Below are 19,552 nucleotides of genomic sequence, written 5' to 3'. Positions count from 1 at the left end.
GGTGGCTTACACCTGTAATCCCAGCACTTTGGGAAGCCAAAGCAGGTGGATCGCTGGAGCTCAGGGTTCCAGACCAGCCTGGGCAACATGATGAAACTCCGTCTCTACAAAAAAACACAAAAATTAGCTGGGTGTGGTAGCACGCACCTGTAGTCCCAGCTACTCAGGAGGCTGAAACTGGAGGATCACTTGAACCCTGGAAGTGGAAGCTGCAGTGAGCCATGTTCATGCCACTGCACTGCAGCCTGGGAGACTGAGACCCTGTCTCAAAAAAATATATTAAAAAAAAATTCGTATCAAACAATGTCAAAAAATAATGTTAGCACACATCTTCTAAGCAAGACCATTATATGTCCTATATTTTATAAATTGTAATCTTGACATTCTAGACAAAATTGCTAATGATCAATGATAAGTAAAGGTGATTTAAAGTAGCTTATCACAAGGTCTTTGTAAACTACACTGGGCAAAGAGAAGGGGGAAGGGAAATGAAGTTTCTTCACATTTAAATAAATGAAATTTAGTTGTTAATGACACAGATCCCACTCAATGCAGAGGCTTGGGGACTGGGAAGAAGGGAATGCCCAGTACCTACTGATGTGTTTGCCTTTGTCTCTTTCAGTGGACAGTTCTGGAAAAATCAGTAAGTTTGGATCATTTCCTTGCCTTACCTATTTCTGTGCCTAGGACATTTAAGTTCTTTTTCCCAAATGTTCTTGTGTTACGAGTTCCTCTACCTTACAGCAGTCAATATTTCTTCAATAAGTGACTTCCTCATATTTCAATTTTAATTCTTCTTATCTATTTTCCTTTTGTAACAAAGTATAATGGTCTTGTGTTTGATTCTAGTTATTTACTACCAAAGATTATTGGTAGCATATATTCCCAGCTAATCTATCACAACAGAGCCTATTTCCTCTGTGCTATAATCTGGCAACTAATAATTTTTACTAAAAAAGAAAATCCTCTAAGATTGACAAAAAGAATATGTGTCAGGACTAGATGTGATTTTGGTAATTGACCAACAATATACATTTTTCAAACTGACCAGAACAGTGAGCAAAAAACTGTTTTGCAGAAGACATATGAAAAACTTATCAAATAACAAAGAAAGGCAGGAAATGCAATAGTTTGAATTTCAGTAGAATTGATATTACCTACCCAAGATTTCAAATGCCTATATTAATTAAATGGCATCCTAAAGATAACCCTCTGTGTGGAGTGGGATGTGGAGCATTGGCCAGCAACACTCCTGAGGATGAAACAGAGTTTTGTGCTCCCTCCAAGTCCTGTTTCTAAATTCACCTAGGAAGGATACTATTGGAAGGTGGGTTTCTCTTGAGTTAGAAAATCCTCACTGATCTTTCTTTTGTGTTTTGTTTTTAGCACTGACTCCTGTGGGTAAGTTCCATATCTATTCTCAACTCTGATATTTTACATTGCTTTTAATTCTTTTGTGACCTGTCTGTTTCTACTCCCAAAATAGAGGCCTGTGCTTCTAAGGCCAATTTGAATGTTCCTATCTTCCAGAAACTTCCAAGGTCCCCCCCGCCCTCCACTTTTCTTTTTGAGACAGGATCTCACTACGTTGCCCAGGTTGGTCTTGAATTCCTGGGCTCAAGTGATCCTCCTGCCTCAGCCTCCCAAAGTTCTGGGATTGCAGGTGTGAGCAACAGTGCCAGGCCCCAAGTTTTTAAATAACTACAATTTAAGAGATTGCTGTAGAGAAGATGAAGCTCATATGAAAGGGTGCCACAATCTCTGGCCATCTTCTAGGCTCTGAAAAAGAATCTCCTCCCTGATTCTCAGGAAAACATAATGAAAGGAAGATTGGTTTCTGAATTCCATTAGTTATTTGCTGGGAATTTAGAACTCTTTTTTAGTTATAGGTGAAGTCCCTCTGAATCATATTAATGGGGGAAAAAAACTAGTTAAAAACAAAATACCATCTCCTTTCTATTGCCTTCTAAATAACTACCTTTGAAAGACAGTAGGTATTGAGCATTGACTATGTATTTGTGCACTGTGCTAGGCACTTACAAAAGTAGCATCTCTTATTCTTACCATATGCCTGCCTGGTAGATATTATTATTCCCCATTTTACAGATTAGGAAACTAACTCAGGTATTTACCCAAGGTTAAAGAGTTGGTAAACATCGGTGTCAGGATTTAAACCCAGGATGTCCTATCTCCAAAATACACAATCTTCCCACTCTTCCCATACTAACACATTGCCTCCTATACTGAATCACAAATGCATTTTTTGTGATTAGTCAGGAAACTTTATGGAATGTTTGTAAATACAAATATACATCTACAGAAAAGCTGGATAACTAAATGTACACAAAAGGATCCTTTTAAAAATAGAAGACCGCATTTAAATCAATGTTTGAGTTTTTTAACTGTTTTCTGGATTCAGATTTATCTCTACTGGGATTACTTAATATATGACTTAGCTCTTCAAGCAAGGAAACCATACAAAACAAAGTAGAATAATAACTTTTGTTTAATTCTGTAAATATATGATCAAAAGAAGCAAATAAGACTTAAACCTAGTGAGACACGTTTCAAGCATTTCAAACATTCCAAACAGTGACACAAACACAAAATATGTCCTTATATTTAATCGTGTTTAAGCCTCATTCTTCTTTCTCAGTTCACACTAGAAAGAGAGTGGGTTTGGAGGGAAAGGAAGGCAGGGAGATGAAGTTGAAAGGGGCAATTAATTAAATTTTTTTTTTTTTTGGACAAAGTTTCGTTCTTGTCACCCAAGCTGGAGTGCAATGGCGCGATCTTGCCTCACTGCAACCTCTGCCTCACGGGTTCAAGTGATTCTCCTGCCTCAGCCTCCCAAGTAGCTGGGATTACAGGCATGTGCCACCATGCCCAGCTAATTTTGTATTTTTAATAGAGACAGGGTTTCACTATGTTGGTCAGGCTGGTCTCAAACTCCTGACCTCAGGTGATCCGCCCACCTCAGCATCCCAAAGTGCTGGGATTACAGGCGTGAGCCACCGCGCCCAGCCGGGGAAATTAATTTCTTTTGATTCATGGTACAAGAAACAGTATGCATTCAGAATAATTATAATGCGCCAACATCCCTCAAATGCTCTCCTCACATAGAAAAAGTGATAGGACTGTGATCTTGTGAGTTTCTCTTACAAAAAAAAAAGGTGGGCTCTGATGATTGATGTTGTATGTCAACTTGACTCAGAAGAACCCTGACTAATACAAGGGCTCTGAGAAGGGATCACAGGCCAAGTCTCTTCCCAGAGGTAATAAATTTTTAATGAATACTAATTTTTTAAGTTGCCAGAGAAAAATCTGTTTAATCTTTTAAAAAAATTTTTGTAAAAGACATATTCTTATTGATATAATCTTTCAAACACATTTTTCCCAATTGATTGTTTTTCTATTTCTTTTAAAAAATAGAGATGGGGTCTCACTATGTTGCCCAGGCTGGCCTCGAACTCCTGGCCTCAAGCGATCCTCCCATCTTAGCCTCCCAAAGTGCTAGGATTACAGGTGTGAGCCACTGCATCGGCCCCAGTTGATATTTTTAGAAAAAGGAGGTTAAGGTTTAAGTCAATGTTCAAAGAAAGGTTTAAGATAGATTAAACCAACCAACATCATCATCCCAGCAAACTGAGTCTCTTATTTCTCACCTCCTCATTCACCTAATAAGTATATGATCTTTTAAAATGTAATTCATAGCCTGAGAACTATAATGATTTATCCCTCTGATACTGAATAGATCTTTTACAGTCTAGATCCAATTGTGCTCTCCCTGACAACCACTGGATTAAGAACCTAAGATTAGTTTCCTAATAAAGCCCACATTCTATTTTCTATGTTAAGTATCATTTAGATAGAATTGTTAATGTGATAGCTATTTCATGATATCTTTTAGCTTTAACAAAAATTAATCCAATTTAAAAATTTTAATAATTACTTTTTAATCAGCTTGAATATATTATGATGATCCCCAAAGTCTTGATTAGATCTTTTGATTGTATTAAAATTTTGTAGTATGGGCTACTGCCTGCAATAAATGTACTTGCAGCCAGGGCTTCCAAGTCTTTATATTATGAAGATTTACACTGTACGTGTTGGATGATTATGAGGTCCAAGAGAAGGAAAAGATGTATGAACTATCTTGAAATCTGGGAGAAGGAAGAAAAGAACTTAGAATGTGGTGGAATCATGATTTGTGGCTTACTTCTGCAATGCAAAGTTGAAATAAAAGTGAACCTCACTTTATGGGATAGCTAGATTCCTCAAAAATAAATCCTGTAAATCTAATCTATGTTAATTAAATTCAAGATTTAAAAGATGACAGCAAATATATTAAAATAAGGGTATGAAGATTCTATTAGAAGTAACTAGAGGTATTTTTCAGTGTAGTGGGAGAAAGAATAAAAAGTTTTTTAATTCTGTGAAATTAGGAAAGGTGTAGCTAGAATAAACACTGGGTGCTTCAGGAAATCCTATAGTACTTAATTTTGGTTTACAAAGCCTATATAATTTAGAAGGTAAATTTAGGTTAAAATGAGTCATGAAGTATTACACACAGTAGCAAATAATTACCCCCAAGGGATAGTAAAACTAAAAATATTCATAGCTTAAGGAAAATCAGCTTATGTGAGGAGTACATTCCATGAAATTCTTAAGGTTAGAAACTTCAGTGGAGCATGATCTTACCATTCCACACCACCATACCCCTAAACAAAACAAAACAAAACAGTGTCCACTGGTAGCACTGTCGAAGATCAAAATATTCTGAACTATTTTTCTCAATTTAGCAATGCTTGAAATATATTACCACTGATTTTCATTAGGAAACTGAAAATTGATGGTCTAGAATAAAATGTCAGTAACTATATTTTAATGAAGAACTCTAGGTGGGGACATATACAAAAAGGTTCAGAAAACATTACTGTAATTTTCCTAACGTTATTTTTATTTGGATGTCAACAGCTGAAAATAATAAAAGAAAACACTGAACTACAATAACTCTTTTGATTTATAATTAGTTTATTATCTAATACAGGTGTGCCTCGTTTTATAATTGATAAAATTCTGAAGTTATGTGTATGCCAATTTTTCAAACATCAAACCCTAAATGTAAAAAACGAAAAGTCCAATAATTCATTTTTAAGCAAGAAATTTTCCTGTAATTGGCTGGGTGTGGTGGCTCATGCCTGTAATCCCAGCACTTTGGGAGGCCGAGGCAGGTGGATCACCTGAGGTCAGGAGTTCAAGACCAGCCTGACCAACATGGAGAAACCCCATCTCTACTAAAAATACAAAATTAGCCGGGTGTGGTGGCGCATGCCTGTAATCCCAGCTACTTGGGAGGCTGAGGCAGGAGAATCCCTCGAACTCAGGAGGTGAAGGTTGCGGTGAGCCGAGATCGTGCCATTGCACTCCAGCCTGGGCAACAAGAGCGAAACTCCATCTCAAAAAAAAAAAAAAAAAGAAATTTTCCTGTAATACAATTAACCACTCCTGTAAATTATTTGTTGGAAACTAAGAATGCCTTGTCTTGATTGAATTAGAGAGTTTTTTCCTGTACTATCTCATTGGGAAGTAGTAATGGCCAATATTTATTGACTACTTATGTCCCATGCACTGTACCAAGTGTTTTTATTTAGATAACATTATTTAATCTCATAACACCTCTTTGAGGTAGCTACTACTATTGCCCCCATTTTACAGACAGAAAGTAAAGTTTGCCAAAGGTCACCCAGCTAGGCAGGTGCGGAGGCAGGATTTGAACCAGTCTGTCTCCAAAGGCTATGTTACTTTAACATTTGTCTACAATATTTAGTAACTCTACAAAGTGAGCAGATCAAACTAAGTATAAAAACAGTGAATCGTTGAGGATTAACTGATTTACCTTAATAAACCCATTAAACCCAGCTAGCAGGAATAATAAACCTAGGTCTTCTTTTTTTTTTTTTTTTTTTGTGTGTGTGTGTGTGAGATGGAGTATCGCTCTGTCACCTAGACTGGAGTGCAGTGGTGCAATCCCAGCCCACTGCAACCCCTGCCTCCCGGGTTCAAGCGATTCTCCTGCCTCAGCCTCACGAGTAGCTGGGGTTACAGGTGTGTGCCACCATGCCTGGCTAATTTTTGTATTTTTAGTAGAGATCAGGTTTCACCATGTTGGCCAGGCTGGTCTCCAACTCCCAACCTCAAGTGATCCGCCCACTTTGGCCTCCCAAGGTGCTGGGATTACAAGTGTGAGCCACTGCCCCCAGCCCAAGTCTTCTGATTCAGCTTTTATATTCAGTATTCTTTCTACTATAGTAAATATTAAATATTAGATTTTCTCAAAGCAAGACATCCGTCTGCTCCATGGCAAGAACCCACACAATTCCTTGGTGGCTCAGATATTTCTTTTACTTAATTCAGGGAACCATATTACTTAAAAAAAAAAAAAAAGCAAATAAAAAATACCTAGCAGAAGCCAATAAATTCAGGTTTGTTAAATCACACAGGAACTGAGACGTAACAGCTGATTTACCTGAACATGATCAAACGACCTGAAATTTTTGCAGAGTTTGCAGATATTGCAAGAAGTAGTCTACAGTAATTATCAAAACTGAGCACTGGAGTCTGACTACTCAGATTCAAATCCCAGCTCCACCACCTACTGATTACATAACCTTATTCATATTCATTTAAGCATTCTGTGCCTCAGTTTCTTCATCTGTAAAATGAGGTTAATAATACCCTACCTGGTTGTTGTGAGTATCAAATGATTTAATACATAAAGTGCTTAGAGCAGTGAGTACTTGGTATGTGGTAAGCACTTAATAATTATCAGCTAGTACTGTTATTACTTTTGCATAATAAGATATGCTTTTATTCAATATGGAAAGCATTTTTGAGTTTCCTTTTTCTGTCTTGAGAAATATAATTATTGCTTCCTCCCACAATTTTTCCTTAAAACAAATTCTATTTCTTTTCAGAATACATCCTCTGTTAGCCACTAAGCATTATTCATTAGCCATAATCCACTGAACAAATGTCAGTTCATTTACAGTACATCTTACCTTTTCTCTCATTAATCTTCCAAATTATTGAAAATAGTCCAGAATTTTATCGATACTTTTATAATTTTATGTACAGAGAACCATCATTTTAGATAACTTGAGATTCAGAAAAATTTTAGTTTGTCAGTTTTAAGACAAAAGAGGAACCAGTATCAAGGGGAAAAAAATAGAAATAAAGAGAAAATACTTGATATCTAAATCATGCCCTTTTGTTGTATGCTCAGTTATATTAACAGGTTACATGGATGAAGAACTTGCAAAAAAATCTTGTTCCAAAATCCGGATTCTAAAATGTGGAGGCACTGCAAGGTCTCAGAATAGCCGAGAAGAAAACAAGGAAGCACTGAAGAATGACATCATATTTACGAATTCTGTAGAATCCTTGAAATCAGCACACATAAAGGAGCCAGAAAGAGAAGGAAAAGGCACTGATTTAGAGAAAGACAAAATAGGAATGGAGGTCAAGGTAGACAGTGACGCTGGAATACCAAAAAGACAGGAAACCCAACTAAAAATCAGTGAGATGAGTGTACCACAAGGACAGGGAGCCCAAATAAAGAAAAGTGTGTCAGATGTACCAAGAGGACAGGAGTCCCAAGTAAAGAAGAGTGAGTCAGGTGTCCCAAAAGGACAAGAAGCCCAAGTAACGAAGAGTGGATTGGTTGCACTGAAAGGACAGGAAGCCCAGGTAGAGAAGAGTGAGATGGGTGTGCCAAGAAGACAGGAATCCCAAGTAAAGAAGAGTGAGTCTGGTGTCTCAAAGGGACAGGAAGCCCAGGTAAAGAAGAGGGAGTCAGTTGTACTGAAAGGACAGGAAGCCCAGGTAGAGAAGAATGAGTTGAAGGTACCAAAAGGACAAGAAGGCCAAGTAGAGAAGAGTGAGGCAGATGTGCCAAAGGAACAAGAGGTCCAAGAAAAGAAGAGTGAGGCAGGTGTACTGAAAGGACCAGAATCCCAAGTAAAGAACACTGAGGTGAGTGTACCAGAAACACTGGAATCCCAAGTAAAGAGGAGTGAGTCAGGTGTACTAAAAGGGCAGGAAGCCCAAGAAAAGAAGGAGAGTTTTGAGGATAAAGGAAATAATGATAAAGAAAAGGAGAGAGATGCAGAGAAAGATCCAAATAAAAAAGAAAAAGGTGACAAAAACACAAAAGGTGACAAAGGAAAGGACAAAGTTAAAGGAAAGAGAGAATCAGAAATCAATGGTGAAAAATCAAAAGGCTCAAAAAGGGCAAAGGCAAATAAAGGAAGGAAGTACAACAAAAAAGTGGAAGAGTAAGGATAAATTTTTTAAAGGCCCATAAGACAAGTGATTATTATGATTCCCATACTCCAGATACAAACCATATCCCAGCCATTGCCTAAACAGATTATAATTATAAAATCCCTTTCATCTTCATATCACAGTTTCTGCTCTTCAGAAGTTTCACCCTTTTTAATCTCTCAGCCACAAACCTCAGTTTCCAAATATTTGTTTTATAAGTTAAGACGTACATGATTCCGTCAAGAAAGACTGGATACTTTCTGAAGTAAAACATTTTAATTAAAGAAATATATAGTAATTTCCTTTGAGAAGTATGTCTATGATAGCCTTTCCAACCAATCAACCAGTAACTCCTCATGGCAGGCCTAATGTTTGCAAGGCGCTGGTCTAGCAATAAGGGGTGTACAGAAAAACACAAGTCAGAGCTCATGCAATCAAGTAGCTTATAACATATATAGTGATATATGTATACATGGCAATTTTTTAAGTAAAATCTAAGTTACAAAAAGTTTAGATGGACAACATAATCCATCATGGGATGAGAAAGTAGAGGTGGTAACTTCATGGGGAAGGGAGTAGTGGTATACAATATGTCACAGCAGATGGGTAAGGTGTTGATATGCTGAGTGAATTGCAAAGAGTAGAAGAAAGGTAAAGGGTTAAAGGCTGTCATGCCATGCTCCAGGTGCAGTAGGCAATTTTGCTGTTACGGCAGATTCATGGGAGGCATCCTGGGGTATAATTTTGAAAAGGAGAATATAAAAGGATTTGAAAAACAAGCCAGGAATTTATATTTTACTCTTCAGGCAGCTGGAAGCATTCTACAATGTTTGAGACACAGAGTGAAATGAATAAGGTTGTATTATTTTAAAAATAAGGTTGTATCATGTGATTGTGAAAAATAAGATAGAAAAAGAAACATTATAGATAGTAAATCTAATTAAGAAGTACTTGGAGTAAGTAATGGAAAGAGAATAAATAGAAAAAAAATCAAAGAAGAATCATTACTTCATGATGACTGACTGCATAGGAGTAAGGAAAAGTGAAAAAAACAATGGTTTCAAAACTTTTGAAACTAGGTAACAAACAAACTAGGAACTAATTTGGGGGACAGGGAGGGAACAACAAATTGTTTTAAGGGGATAAGCAATAACATTTGTCATTCAAGAGATATCTGGAATTAGATGAGTACAGGTAACAATTGAAGCAATAAGAGTGAGTTCTTCAAAGGAGAAAGTACAGGACTAATGAAAGCAGAAGTCCAAGGACTGAGTTTGTTATATGTAATATATTGAAGAAATTTAACTAAGGGATAGGAAGATAGAAGGAAAACCTGTATAGTGGAATGTTCCAATAATTAAGGAAGATGAGAGTTTTGAGAAAAAAATGACTGAGACTTCAAGGAAAATAAGGACTGAAAGAACACTGTAGTTGCTATTTGGAGCTGACTAATGAACTTCTAAAGAGCACTTTCCAAACAAAGGAAGCTAGGAGAAGGAAGGTAAGCAGGAAGAATATAGAGATACAAGTAAGTAGTTGTGGGATGTGCCTTTCAAACATCCAACAGAGTTAACTTATTTTAGTCTATTTTAAAATAATCATTTTTAGAAATTTTATTTTTATACTGTTCAATACTGTGCTGGTTAGCCCACACCCTGAATATACATTTAGTTCAATCATGGGATGTGGATAAACTAAATGCCTTCAGGAGAGAAAGACTCAAGTGTGCAGGAAGGTGCAGAATTCCCCTGGGAAGACAAATATGAGGAAACAATGAGAATTACTTTCAAATAGTGAAAGTTCATAAGGGATTAGAATATTTTGTATAGCCCCAAAGAAATGAGATCAGTGAATGGAAGGTACAAAGTAACAAATTTTATCTTAGTAATAAAGAGAAGTGGAGGTCCAAAGAGTTTAAGCAAGAGTTTAAGGCTCATTCAGTGAGAATGCCATAGAGGAGACTCAGGAAACAGCTGAGTAATTGGAATAAGTTATCTTTATGGTCCCTTCCAAATAGACTTCCTGAGAGTCTATAATTCTAGTTATCAAATTCTTTGGACTAACTAGATGTCTTCCAAGGAAGCTTTTCATACTGATATGCTATTCTTTGGAGGCCGTTTGATGAAAAAAGGAGAGAAACCAGACATTAGTCTCTGCCCAAAGTATAAAATGTTTCATAAATGTTTCAGGCTACCCAATCACAACCTTAAAAGAGTATCTCCATAACTTCTAGCACAATCTAATCCACTGTATGGCTGTCTACTGTGTTCTCACAGCCCTGCCGCAGGTATGGAAGCCTATGTTGATTTTAGAAGTCACAGAATCCTCAGGTCTTTGATGAGCTGCACAGGTTTAGCAAAACTGAGTTGCCAGAGAGAGAGAGAGTGAGAGAGAAGAAGACAGATATTAAACATGGATTTTAATATTGTAAGTTGCTTTTGTCATCTGTGGAAAATACACATTTAGAGATTTTACCAGCCTTTGTTGGCATGTCTTTTACATACATTATGCTGTTATCAGGGAACATTTTTGACCAGAAAGATTTTCACATAGTTAAAAGTATTAGATTTTCATCATTCTCATGTCATTTTTCCTATAGCCCCTCTGGTCCATGTGACAGCTAACTAGTAGGTTGTTTGTTTGCTTGTTTGTTTGTTTTTCCTCACTCTTCACCCAGGCTGGAGTGCAGTGGCATGATCTTGGCTCACTGCAACCTCCTCCTCCTGGGTTCAAGCGATTCTCATGCCTCAGCCTCCTAAGTAGCTGGGATTACAGGAGTGCACCACCAAGCCCAGCTAATTAGTGTATTTTTAGTAGAGATGGGGTTTCACCATGTTGTCCAGGCTGGTCTCAAACTCCTGACCTCAGGTGATCCACCGCCTCAGCCTCCCAAAGTGCTGGGATTACAGGCGTGAGCCACTGTGCCCAGCCACTACTAGGTTTTAGAAGGGTATGACTAATTCAACTTCTCTCAGATTTCTGGTAAAAAGCAGGGACCTTGTCAAGGCAATTACTAAAAAACAGTAGATAGGCTTCAGCAACCCAGCTCAGCTGACTCCATATCTGTGTGTATGTCTCACTGAAGCAAGAATTCAGAAGAGATAATCTATAGAAACCTCCCTGTATCTTCTCCATAACTTCTAACTTGGGGTCAAAACATTTGCACTCCCACTAGGTCTTTGAAGGCAAGTAAATCATACAATAGAATACTCCAACTATAAAAATTCTGTGGACCATTTTCTAAAGGCCACTGAAAAACTGACAAATTTAAAGCAATTGTTAACCCTCCTGTAAAGATACACATGTGGAAATCTTAAAGGACCCCAAACAAAGGAAGGGAGAAAGGACAAGCTATCAAAATGACACCATGTTTAACAAAATGATGAAAATTTTAAGAAAATACATAAATATGTACTTCTAAGATAGTGGCAATATAACAGTAGGAATGTGAAACTTACCTTAAGAAATCAATAGTAAATTTTGTTTTGCAAATAAACTAATACAAATGTCAAATGTCCTGTTCACAAGAATGGAATAGAAGTCAATTCAATTAGTCATTTTTCATTTAGGAGCAGAACATAGGAAAGAAAAGCAGAAAGGTGAGTTTAGAGATAATGAAGCTGAATGAGAAACACAAAATATTAGGAAACAAACAATTTATGTAAAATCAGTTAATGCCGCTCCTATCCCAATTAAAGACTCCCTGAGTTAGTAGTGCATTAAAAATGCAATTTCCTGGCTGGGTATGGGCTCATGTCTGTAATTCCAGCACTTTGGGAGGCCGAGGCGGGTAGATCATGAGATCAGAAGTTCAAGACCAGCCTGGCCAACATGGGGAAACCCCATCTCTACTAAAAATACAAAAATTAGCCAGGCGTGGTGGTGCACACCTGTAGTCCCAGCTACTCAGGAGGCTGAGGCAGGAGAATTGCTTGAACCCGGGAGGCAGAGGTTACAGTGAGCCGAGATCGTGCCACTGCACTTCAGCCTGGGCGACAGAGTGAGACTCTGTCTCAAAAAATAAAAATAAAAAAATGCAATTTCCCATTTTCCCCTAAATATCTCTCACCCTAGGTTATAACTGACATATCAAGGAAGTGAATACAGGGAACCGAGAAAGGGGACAAGATATAGAAGGAAAAAACAGGATCCAAAGGAATAAAAGAATAAGCTGAAAAATTGATCAAAATATTCAGTTTTATATTTGATGAGATTCCTTTACTCTCCCCCTTAAAAACGATCAGGAATAGGAAAAAAACAACTAGTGTTCCTACACTCTACTTGAGAAGTTCCAATTGTGGTTTCGAAGAAATGTAAGCCTGTAATCTTAGTGTTTCAGGAATAAAGACACTCTTATCTATCATCATCCAGAAGCTTGAGCACTTGCCAAGACCGGGAAGTCAAACCTGAGATGCCACACTACAGATTATACACATTGTAAGCTAGGTCTCAATAAATTTTCTATTCAAATCTTTATTAAGTTTCTCTCTTCAAAAATTAAAAACTCACAGTGTTAACTTTCTATGAATCTCTCCACATCTTAATCCATGTTTATATAAAAATATATGCAAATATGAGTATATGTAGGAATTTTTTTCTAAAAATGGGGTCAAACTATATACATAATTCTGCAACTTGTCTTCTTCGCCTAACAATACATCGTGGGCAACACATCAATCTAACATTTTAATAGAATAGCATCCAGTAGTGTGAATGAATTACTGCTTATTCAACCATTTCCTTAAAGATAGACATTTAGCTTGTTTCCAACCTTTTGCCTTTGGCTAAATGATTCTGCCATTGCCAAATGATACTGCAATACACATCTCTATATATGATCAGGATTTTATTTCTCTAGGATAGATTTCCAGAAGTAGAACTGCCAGATCAAAAGAAATGTGTATTTTAATATTAATAGATATTACCTAATTCCTTTTCCCCAAATTCGTAATAATTCATATTCCTACAGGAATATATGAGAGTCCTATCTTCCCCATACTTGCACTGGTGCTGGAAGCGGTAGCTATTTTTAATCTTTGTCTATTGAGAAAAGTGATATCTAACTGTTTCTTTAATTGTATTTTCCTGACTACTAGTGAGACTGAACATTTTTTCATAAGTTTAATCGTATTTTGAATTTTCTCTCCTGTGATTTAATTGCTTTTCAAACTGGTGGTTTGCCCTTTGTCTTACTCAGTTTTATGTGTTTTTGCATATTAAGTTTTTATCTGCCATTTGTGTTGAAAATGTTTTCCCAATCTACTCATTCTTTCTCTACATCCAATTCATCAACCTGTACCCTAAAATTATATCTTGAATCTGACTACTACTCATCTCCTTCATCAAGAAGTCCAAACCATCGCCATATCTCACCTGCATTGCTGTGCCTGCTTCCAAACTGAGCTTCCCAATCCCACTCCCCACTCCCAACAGAACCGTGCTTTCAAAATATAAATCAGATGAAGTCACTTCTCTACTCAAAACTCTCCAAAGACCAACCCCCATCAGTGTAAAAATTGCAAAGTTGTTTTTTGTTTGTTTGTTTGTTAGTTTGAGATAGGGTCTCGAGCTGTTGCCCAGGCTGGAGTGCACTGGCATGATCACAGCTCACTGCAACCTCAACCTCCCAGGCTCAAGCAATCCTTCCATTTGGCCTCCTGAGTAGTTGGGACTACAAATGCACGCCACCATACCCGACTAATTTTTTATTTTTTAGGTTTGCTAGAGATGAGGTCTTATGTTGCCCAGGCTGGTCTCAAACTCCTGGGCTCAAGCAACCCTCCCGCCTCAGCCTCCCAAAGTGCTGGGATTAGGCTGAGCCACCAGGTCCAGCTTCATGAAAGTTCTTATCCTGGCCTTCAAGGCCTTACAGTATCTAGCTTCTAGCTTCTCCTCTAGCCTCATCACCCACTCTCCATCTCCCTTCCATTGCTGCAGCCACACTGGCCTCCTCATTTCTCCTCATGCCTGCCAAGCATGTTCTTGCTTCAGAATCAGCCTGAACACTCCCCCTCAAACATATGCACTACTCAATTATTTTAAGAAATATGCTTAAATTTGACTACCCTAACTAAAACAGTACCCCCCATTCTCTATCTCTTTGCCCTGATGTATCTTTATTACTAGCATTTATCACCTGACATCATATATTTATTTTTGTTTATTGACTTTCTGCCCCACAAGAATGTAAACTCTAAGGGACTTTGTTCACCGCTGAATCTCCATGCTTAGAAAAGTGCCTCGCACATAGTAGATGCTCATCAAAGATTTGTTAACTGACATGAAGTAGACTAAATGAAGGTACATTTTACTATACAAAAATATATTTCATCTAGTCAAATATGTCTGCCTTATCCTCGGAAACTTCTGGGCTTTCTAAAGGGTCTCTTTGGAATGCATATACACGATTAGTGAGAATGTAAGTTAGTTCAGCCACTGTGGAAAGCAGTTTGGATATTTCTCAAAGAACTAAAAGAACTACCATCTGGCCCAGCAATCCCATTACATGTATATATGTGTGTATATATATATATATATATATATATATATATATATATATAACACTCAAAGAAAAATTATTCTACCAAAAAGACACGTGCGTTCATATGTTCATCGCAGTGCTATTCACAATAGCAAAGACATGGAATCAACTTAGGTGCCCATCAGTAGTGGACTGGATAAAGAAATGTGGTACATATATACCATGGAATACTACCCAGCCATTAACAAGAATGTAATGTCCTTTGCAGCCACACAGATGCAGCTGGAGGCCATTATCCTATGCTAATTAACACAGAAACAAAACCAAATACGGCTTGTTCTCACAAGTGGGAGCTAAACATTGGGTACACATGAACATAAAGATGGGAACAATAGATACTGGAGACAAGAAGAGAGGGGAAGAAGAGAGGAGGATGAGGGTTAAAAATCTACCTATTGGCTACTATGCTCACTACCTGAGTGACAGGATCGTTCATATTCCAAACCTCAGCATTATACAATATTCACAGGTAACAAACCTGCACATGTACTTGCTGAATCTAAAATAAAGTTGAAAAAATAAATAAATAAATAAATGGTCTTCTTGACTACTATGGTACACATATTTATAGTCACTTAATTTTTTTCTCTTTTACAGTTTTTATTTTCTATTTCTCTTCAATTAAATATTTAATCCATTTTGTTTATGGTGTGAACAGAGGTTTCACTTTTTTTCCTTCTTGACAGATATCAAATTATGTCAGTAGCATTTGTAGAATCAATTATTCTTTTTCCCCTAAATCATGCATTCTCAACAGGGGCCACATTGCCCTCCAAGGGTCAAAAACAAGTTCTGGGTGGATCAAGAAATCCAATGATTTATTGCGATTTATTCTTTTCAGGTATAAATCACAGATGTTCAGTATCCTAAGATTTTGCTGAAGTTGCTTATCAGCTTATGTGTAAAGTACATAAGCAGATAGATAGACAATAAAATACACAAGCAGATATACAGTATATTGGTAATATTACAATTTTGTAAAGTGAGGCAATTAGGATAAAAACGTCATATCATACTGCTTTGATTATACAGGGTATATAGAAAGTTTGAGTATCTATTAAGCATGTCTCATTCTGCTCTTTGTTCATTGTTTTCTTGGCTCTTTTGGAATATGTTCTGCCACATGAACTTTAATTTTACCTGACTCCCCTCGAAAAAAAATAGCATTCTGGCTGAAAATGAGTTAACTATTTGGAGATATTTGACATTACTGTTATTATTGAAGTCACTTAACCCAGAAATGTTGTATGAGTCTTCATTGGTTTAGGTCTTCATATTGGTGCTTTCACAAGACTTTACAATTGGTGCTTTCTGAAAAGTTTACAGACTTCTTCATATTAGTTCTTGTTATATTTACTCCTAGGTACCTATAATGTTTTGTTGTCATTGTAAGTGTGATTTTTACATTTATTTTTTAATTAATTTTAACAAGTGTAGAGAAAAGTAATTAATCTTTGTATTTATCTTGATTAATGTGACATCAGACTCTCATATCATTACTAATAATTTTCTGGCCATTTCTTGGATTTCTTAGTATACTGTGTAAAGAGATACAATTTTGCTTCATACAATTTACATTTATGCATTTTTAGTATTTGTTCTGTGTGTATAGAATCCAGCTTTTTCCAGGAGAATAATTTCTTTTATTAATTTTAATGATATTCTTTCTTTCTTTCTTTATTATTATACTTTAAGTTCTGGGATACATGTACAGAACGTGCAGGTTTGTTACATAAGTATTCATGTGCCATGGCGGTTTGCTGCACCCATCAATTTGTCATCTAGGTTTTAAGCCCCACATGCATTAGGTATTTGTCCTAATGCTCTCCCTCCTCTTGCCCCCCACACCCTGACAGGCCCTGGTGTGTGATATCCCCGTCCCCGTGTCCATGTGTTGTCATTGTTCAACTACCACTTATGAGCAAGAACATGCAGTGTTTAGTTTTCTGTTCCTGTGTTAGTTTGCTGAGAATGATGGTTTATAGCTTCATCCATGTTCCTGCAAAGAACATGAACTCATTCTTTTTTGTGACTGCATAGTATATATGTGCCACATTTTCTTTATCCAGTCTATCATTGATGGGCATTTGGGTTGGTTCCAAGTCTTTGCTATTGTAAATAGTGCTGCAGTAAACATACGTGTGCATGTGTCTTTATAGTAGAATGATTTATAATCCTTTGGGGATATACCCAGTAATGGGATTGCTGGGTCAAATGGTATTTCTGGTTCTAGATCCTTGAGGAATCACCACACTGTCTTCCACAATGGTTGAACTAATTTACACTCCCATCAACAGTGTAAAAGTGTTCCTATTTCTCCACAGCCTCTCCAGCATCTGTTGTTTCCTGACTTTTTAATGATCGCCATTCTAACTGGCATAAGATGGAATCTCGTGGTTTTGATTTGCATTTCTCTAACGACCAGTGATAATGAGCTTTTTTCATGTTTCTTGGCCACATAAATGTCTTCTTTTGAGAAGTGTCTGTTCATATCCTTTGCCCACTTTTTGATGAGGTTGTTTTGTTTGCTTGTAAATTTGTTTAAGTTCCCTGTAGGTTCTGGATATTAGACCTTCATCAGATGGATAGATTGCAAAAATTTTCTCCCATTCTGTAGGTTGCCTGTTCACTCTGATGACAAGTTTCTTTTGCTGCACAGAAGCTCTTTGGTTTAATTAGATCCCATTTGTCAATTTTGGCTTTTGTTGCCATTGCTTTTGGTGTTTTAGTCATGAAATCTTTTTTGCCCATGCCTATGTCCTGAATGGTATTGCCTAGGTTTTTTTCTAGAGTTTTTATGGTTTTAGGTTTTCTGTTTAAGTCTTTATTCAGGTAATTTTGTATAAGGTGTAAGGAAGGTGTCCAATTTCAGTTTTCTGCATATGGCTAGCCAGTTTTCCCAACACCATTTATTAATTGGGGAATCCTTTCCCCATTGCTTGTTTTTGTCAGGTTTGTCAAAGATCAGATGGTTGTAGACATGTGGTGTTATTTCTGAAGACTCTCTTCTGTTCTATTGGTCTATATATCAGTTTTGGTACCAGTCTCATGCTCTTTTAGTTACTGTAGCCTTATAGTATAGTTTGAAGTCAGGTAGCATGATGCCTCCAGCTTTGTTCTTTTTGCTTAGGATTGTCTTAGCTATATGGGCCCTTTTGTTGGTTCCATATGAAATTTGAAGTCGTTTTTTCTAATTCCGTGAAGAAAGTCAATGGTAGCCTGATGGGAATAGCATTGAATCTATAAATTACTTTGGGCCATATGGCCATTTTCACAATATTGATTCTTCCTATCCACGAGCATGGAATGTTTTTCCATTTGTTTGTGTCCTCTCTTATTTCCTTGAGCAGTGGTGTGTAGTTCTCCTTGAAAAGGTCCTTCACGTCCCTTGTAAGTTGTATTTCTAGGTGTTTTATTCTCTTTGTAGCAATTGTGAGCTCACTCATGATTTGGCTCTCTTTGTCTATTATTGGTATATAGAATGCTTGTGATTTTTGCACATTAATTTTGTATCCTGAGACTTTGCTGAAGTTGCTTATCAGCTTAAGAAGTTTTGGGGCTGAGACGATGGAGTTTTCTAAATATACAATCATGTCATCTGCAGACAGAGACAATTTGACTTCCTCTCTTCCTATTTGAATACTCTTTATTGCTTTCTCTTGCTTGATTGCCCTGGCCAGAATTTCCAATACTATGTTGAACAGGAGTGGTGAGAGAGGGCATCTTTGTCTCGTGCTAGTTTTCAAATGGAATGCTTCCAGCTTTTGCTCATTCAGTATATTAGCTATGGGTTTGTCACGAATAGCTCTTATTAGTTTGAGATATGTTTCATCAATACCTAGTTTATTGAGTGTTTTTAGCATGAAGGGGTATCAAATTTAATCGAAGGCCTTTTCTGTATCTATTGAGATAATCATGTGGGTTTTGTCATTGGTTCTGTTCATGTGATGGATTACGTTTATTGATTTGCGTATGTTGAACCAGCCTTGCATCCCAGGGATGAAGTCGACTTGATCATGGTGGATAAGCTTTTTGATGTGCTGCTGGATTCAGTTTGCATGTATTTTACTAAGGATTTTTGCATCAATCTTCTTCAGAGATATTGGCCTGAAACTTTCTTTTTTTGTTGTGTCTCTGCCAGGTTTTGGTATCAGGATGACACTGGCCTCATAAAATGAGTTAGGGAGGAGTCCCTCTTTTTTTTATTGTTTGGAATAGTTTCAGAAGGAATGGTACCAGCTCCTCTTTGTACCTCTGGTAGAATTCGCCTGTGAATCCATCTGCTCCTGGGCTTTTTTGGGGGGTAGTAGGCTATTAATTATTGCCTCAATTTCAGAACTTGTTACTGGTCTATTTAGGGATTCAACTTCTTCCAGGTTTAGTCTTGGGAGAGTGTATGTGTCCAGGAATTATTATTATTGTGTGGGAGTCTAAGTCTCTTTATAGGTCTCTAGGAACTTGCTTTATGAATCTGGGTGCTCCCATATTGGGTGCATATATATTTAGGATAGTTAGCTGTTCTTGTTACATTGATCCCTTTACCATTATGTGATGCCCTTCTTTGTCTTTTTGATCTTTGTTTGTTTAAAGTCTGTTTTATCAGAGACTAGGATTGCAACCCCTGCTTTTTTTTTTTTCCATTTGCTTGGTAAATATTCCTCCATCCCTTTATTTTGAACCTATGTG

The 19,552-nt window shown here is 37.1% G+C and overlaps 1 protein-coding gene and 1 long non-coding RNA gene across 7 annotated transcripts in view; one reads left to right on the top strand and one right to left on the bottom strand.

Annotated features, from left to right (window-relative positions):
• Positions 1 to 15,239, top strand: part of TSBP1 (testis expressed basic protein 1) — a 79,590-nt gene extending 64,351 nt beyond the window's left edge. For 3 of the 6 annotated variants that reach the window (XM_055390110.2, XM_055390107.2, XM_055390111.2), the window contains 2 exons: positions 623 to 643; positions 7,298 to 8,623. In XM_055390110.2, the coding sequence (XP_055246085.1) occupies positions 623 to 643; positions 7,298 to 8,340 (1,064 nt within the window). In that variant the 3' untranslated portion in view covers positions 8,341 to 8,623. Of the gene's footprint in view, positions 1 to 622; positions 644 to 7,297; positions 8,624 to 10,601; positions 10,753 to 12,399; positions 12,515 to 15,074 lie in introns of those variants that run through there. The other 3 variants (XR_008680591.2, XM_055390108.2, XM_055390109.2) reach the window with 3 other exon arrangements.
• The window catches only part of LOC109027303 (uncharacterized), a 146,159-nt gene that overhangs the window by 99,664 nt on the left and 26,943 nt on the right, over positions 1 to 19,552 (bottom strand). The window lies entirely within an intron of this gene.

Source organism: Gorilla gorilla, chromosome 5, assembly GCF_029281585.2.
Source record: "Gorilla gorilla gorilla isolate KB3781 chromosome 5, NHGRI_mGorGor1-v2.1_pri, whole genome shotgun sequence".
NCBI lineage: Eukaryota > Metazoa > Chordata > Mammalia > Primates > Hominidae > Gorilla > Gorilla gorilla.
This window is presented reverse-complemented; position numbering and strand designations above follow the sequence as displayed.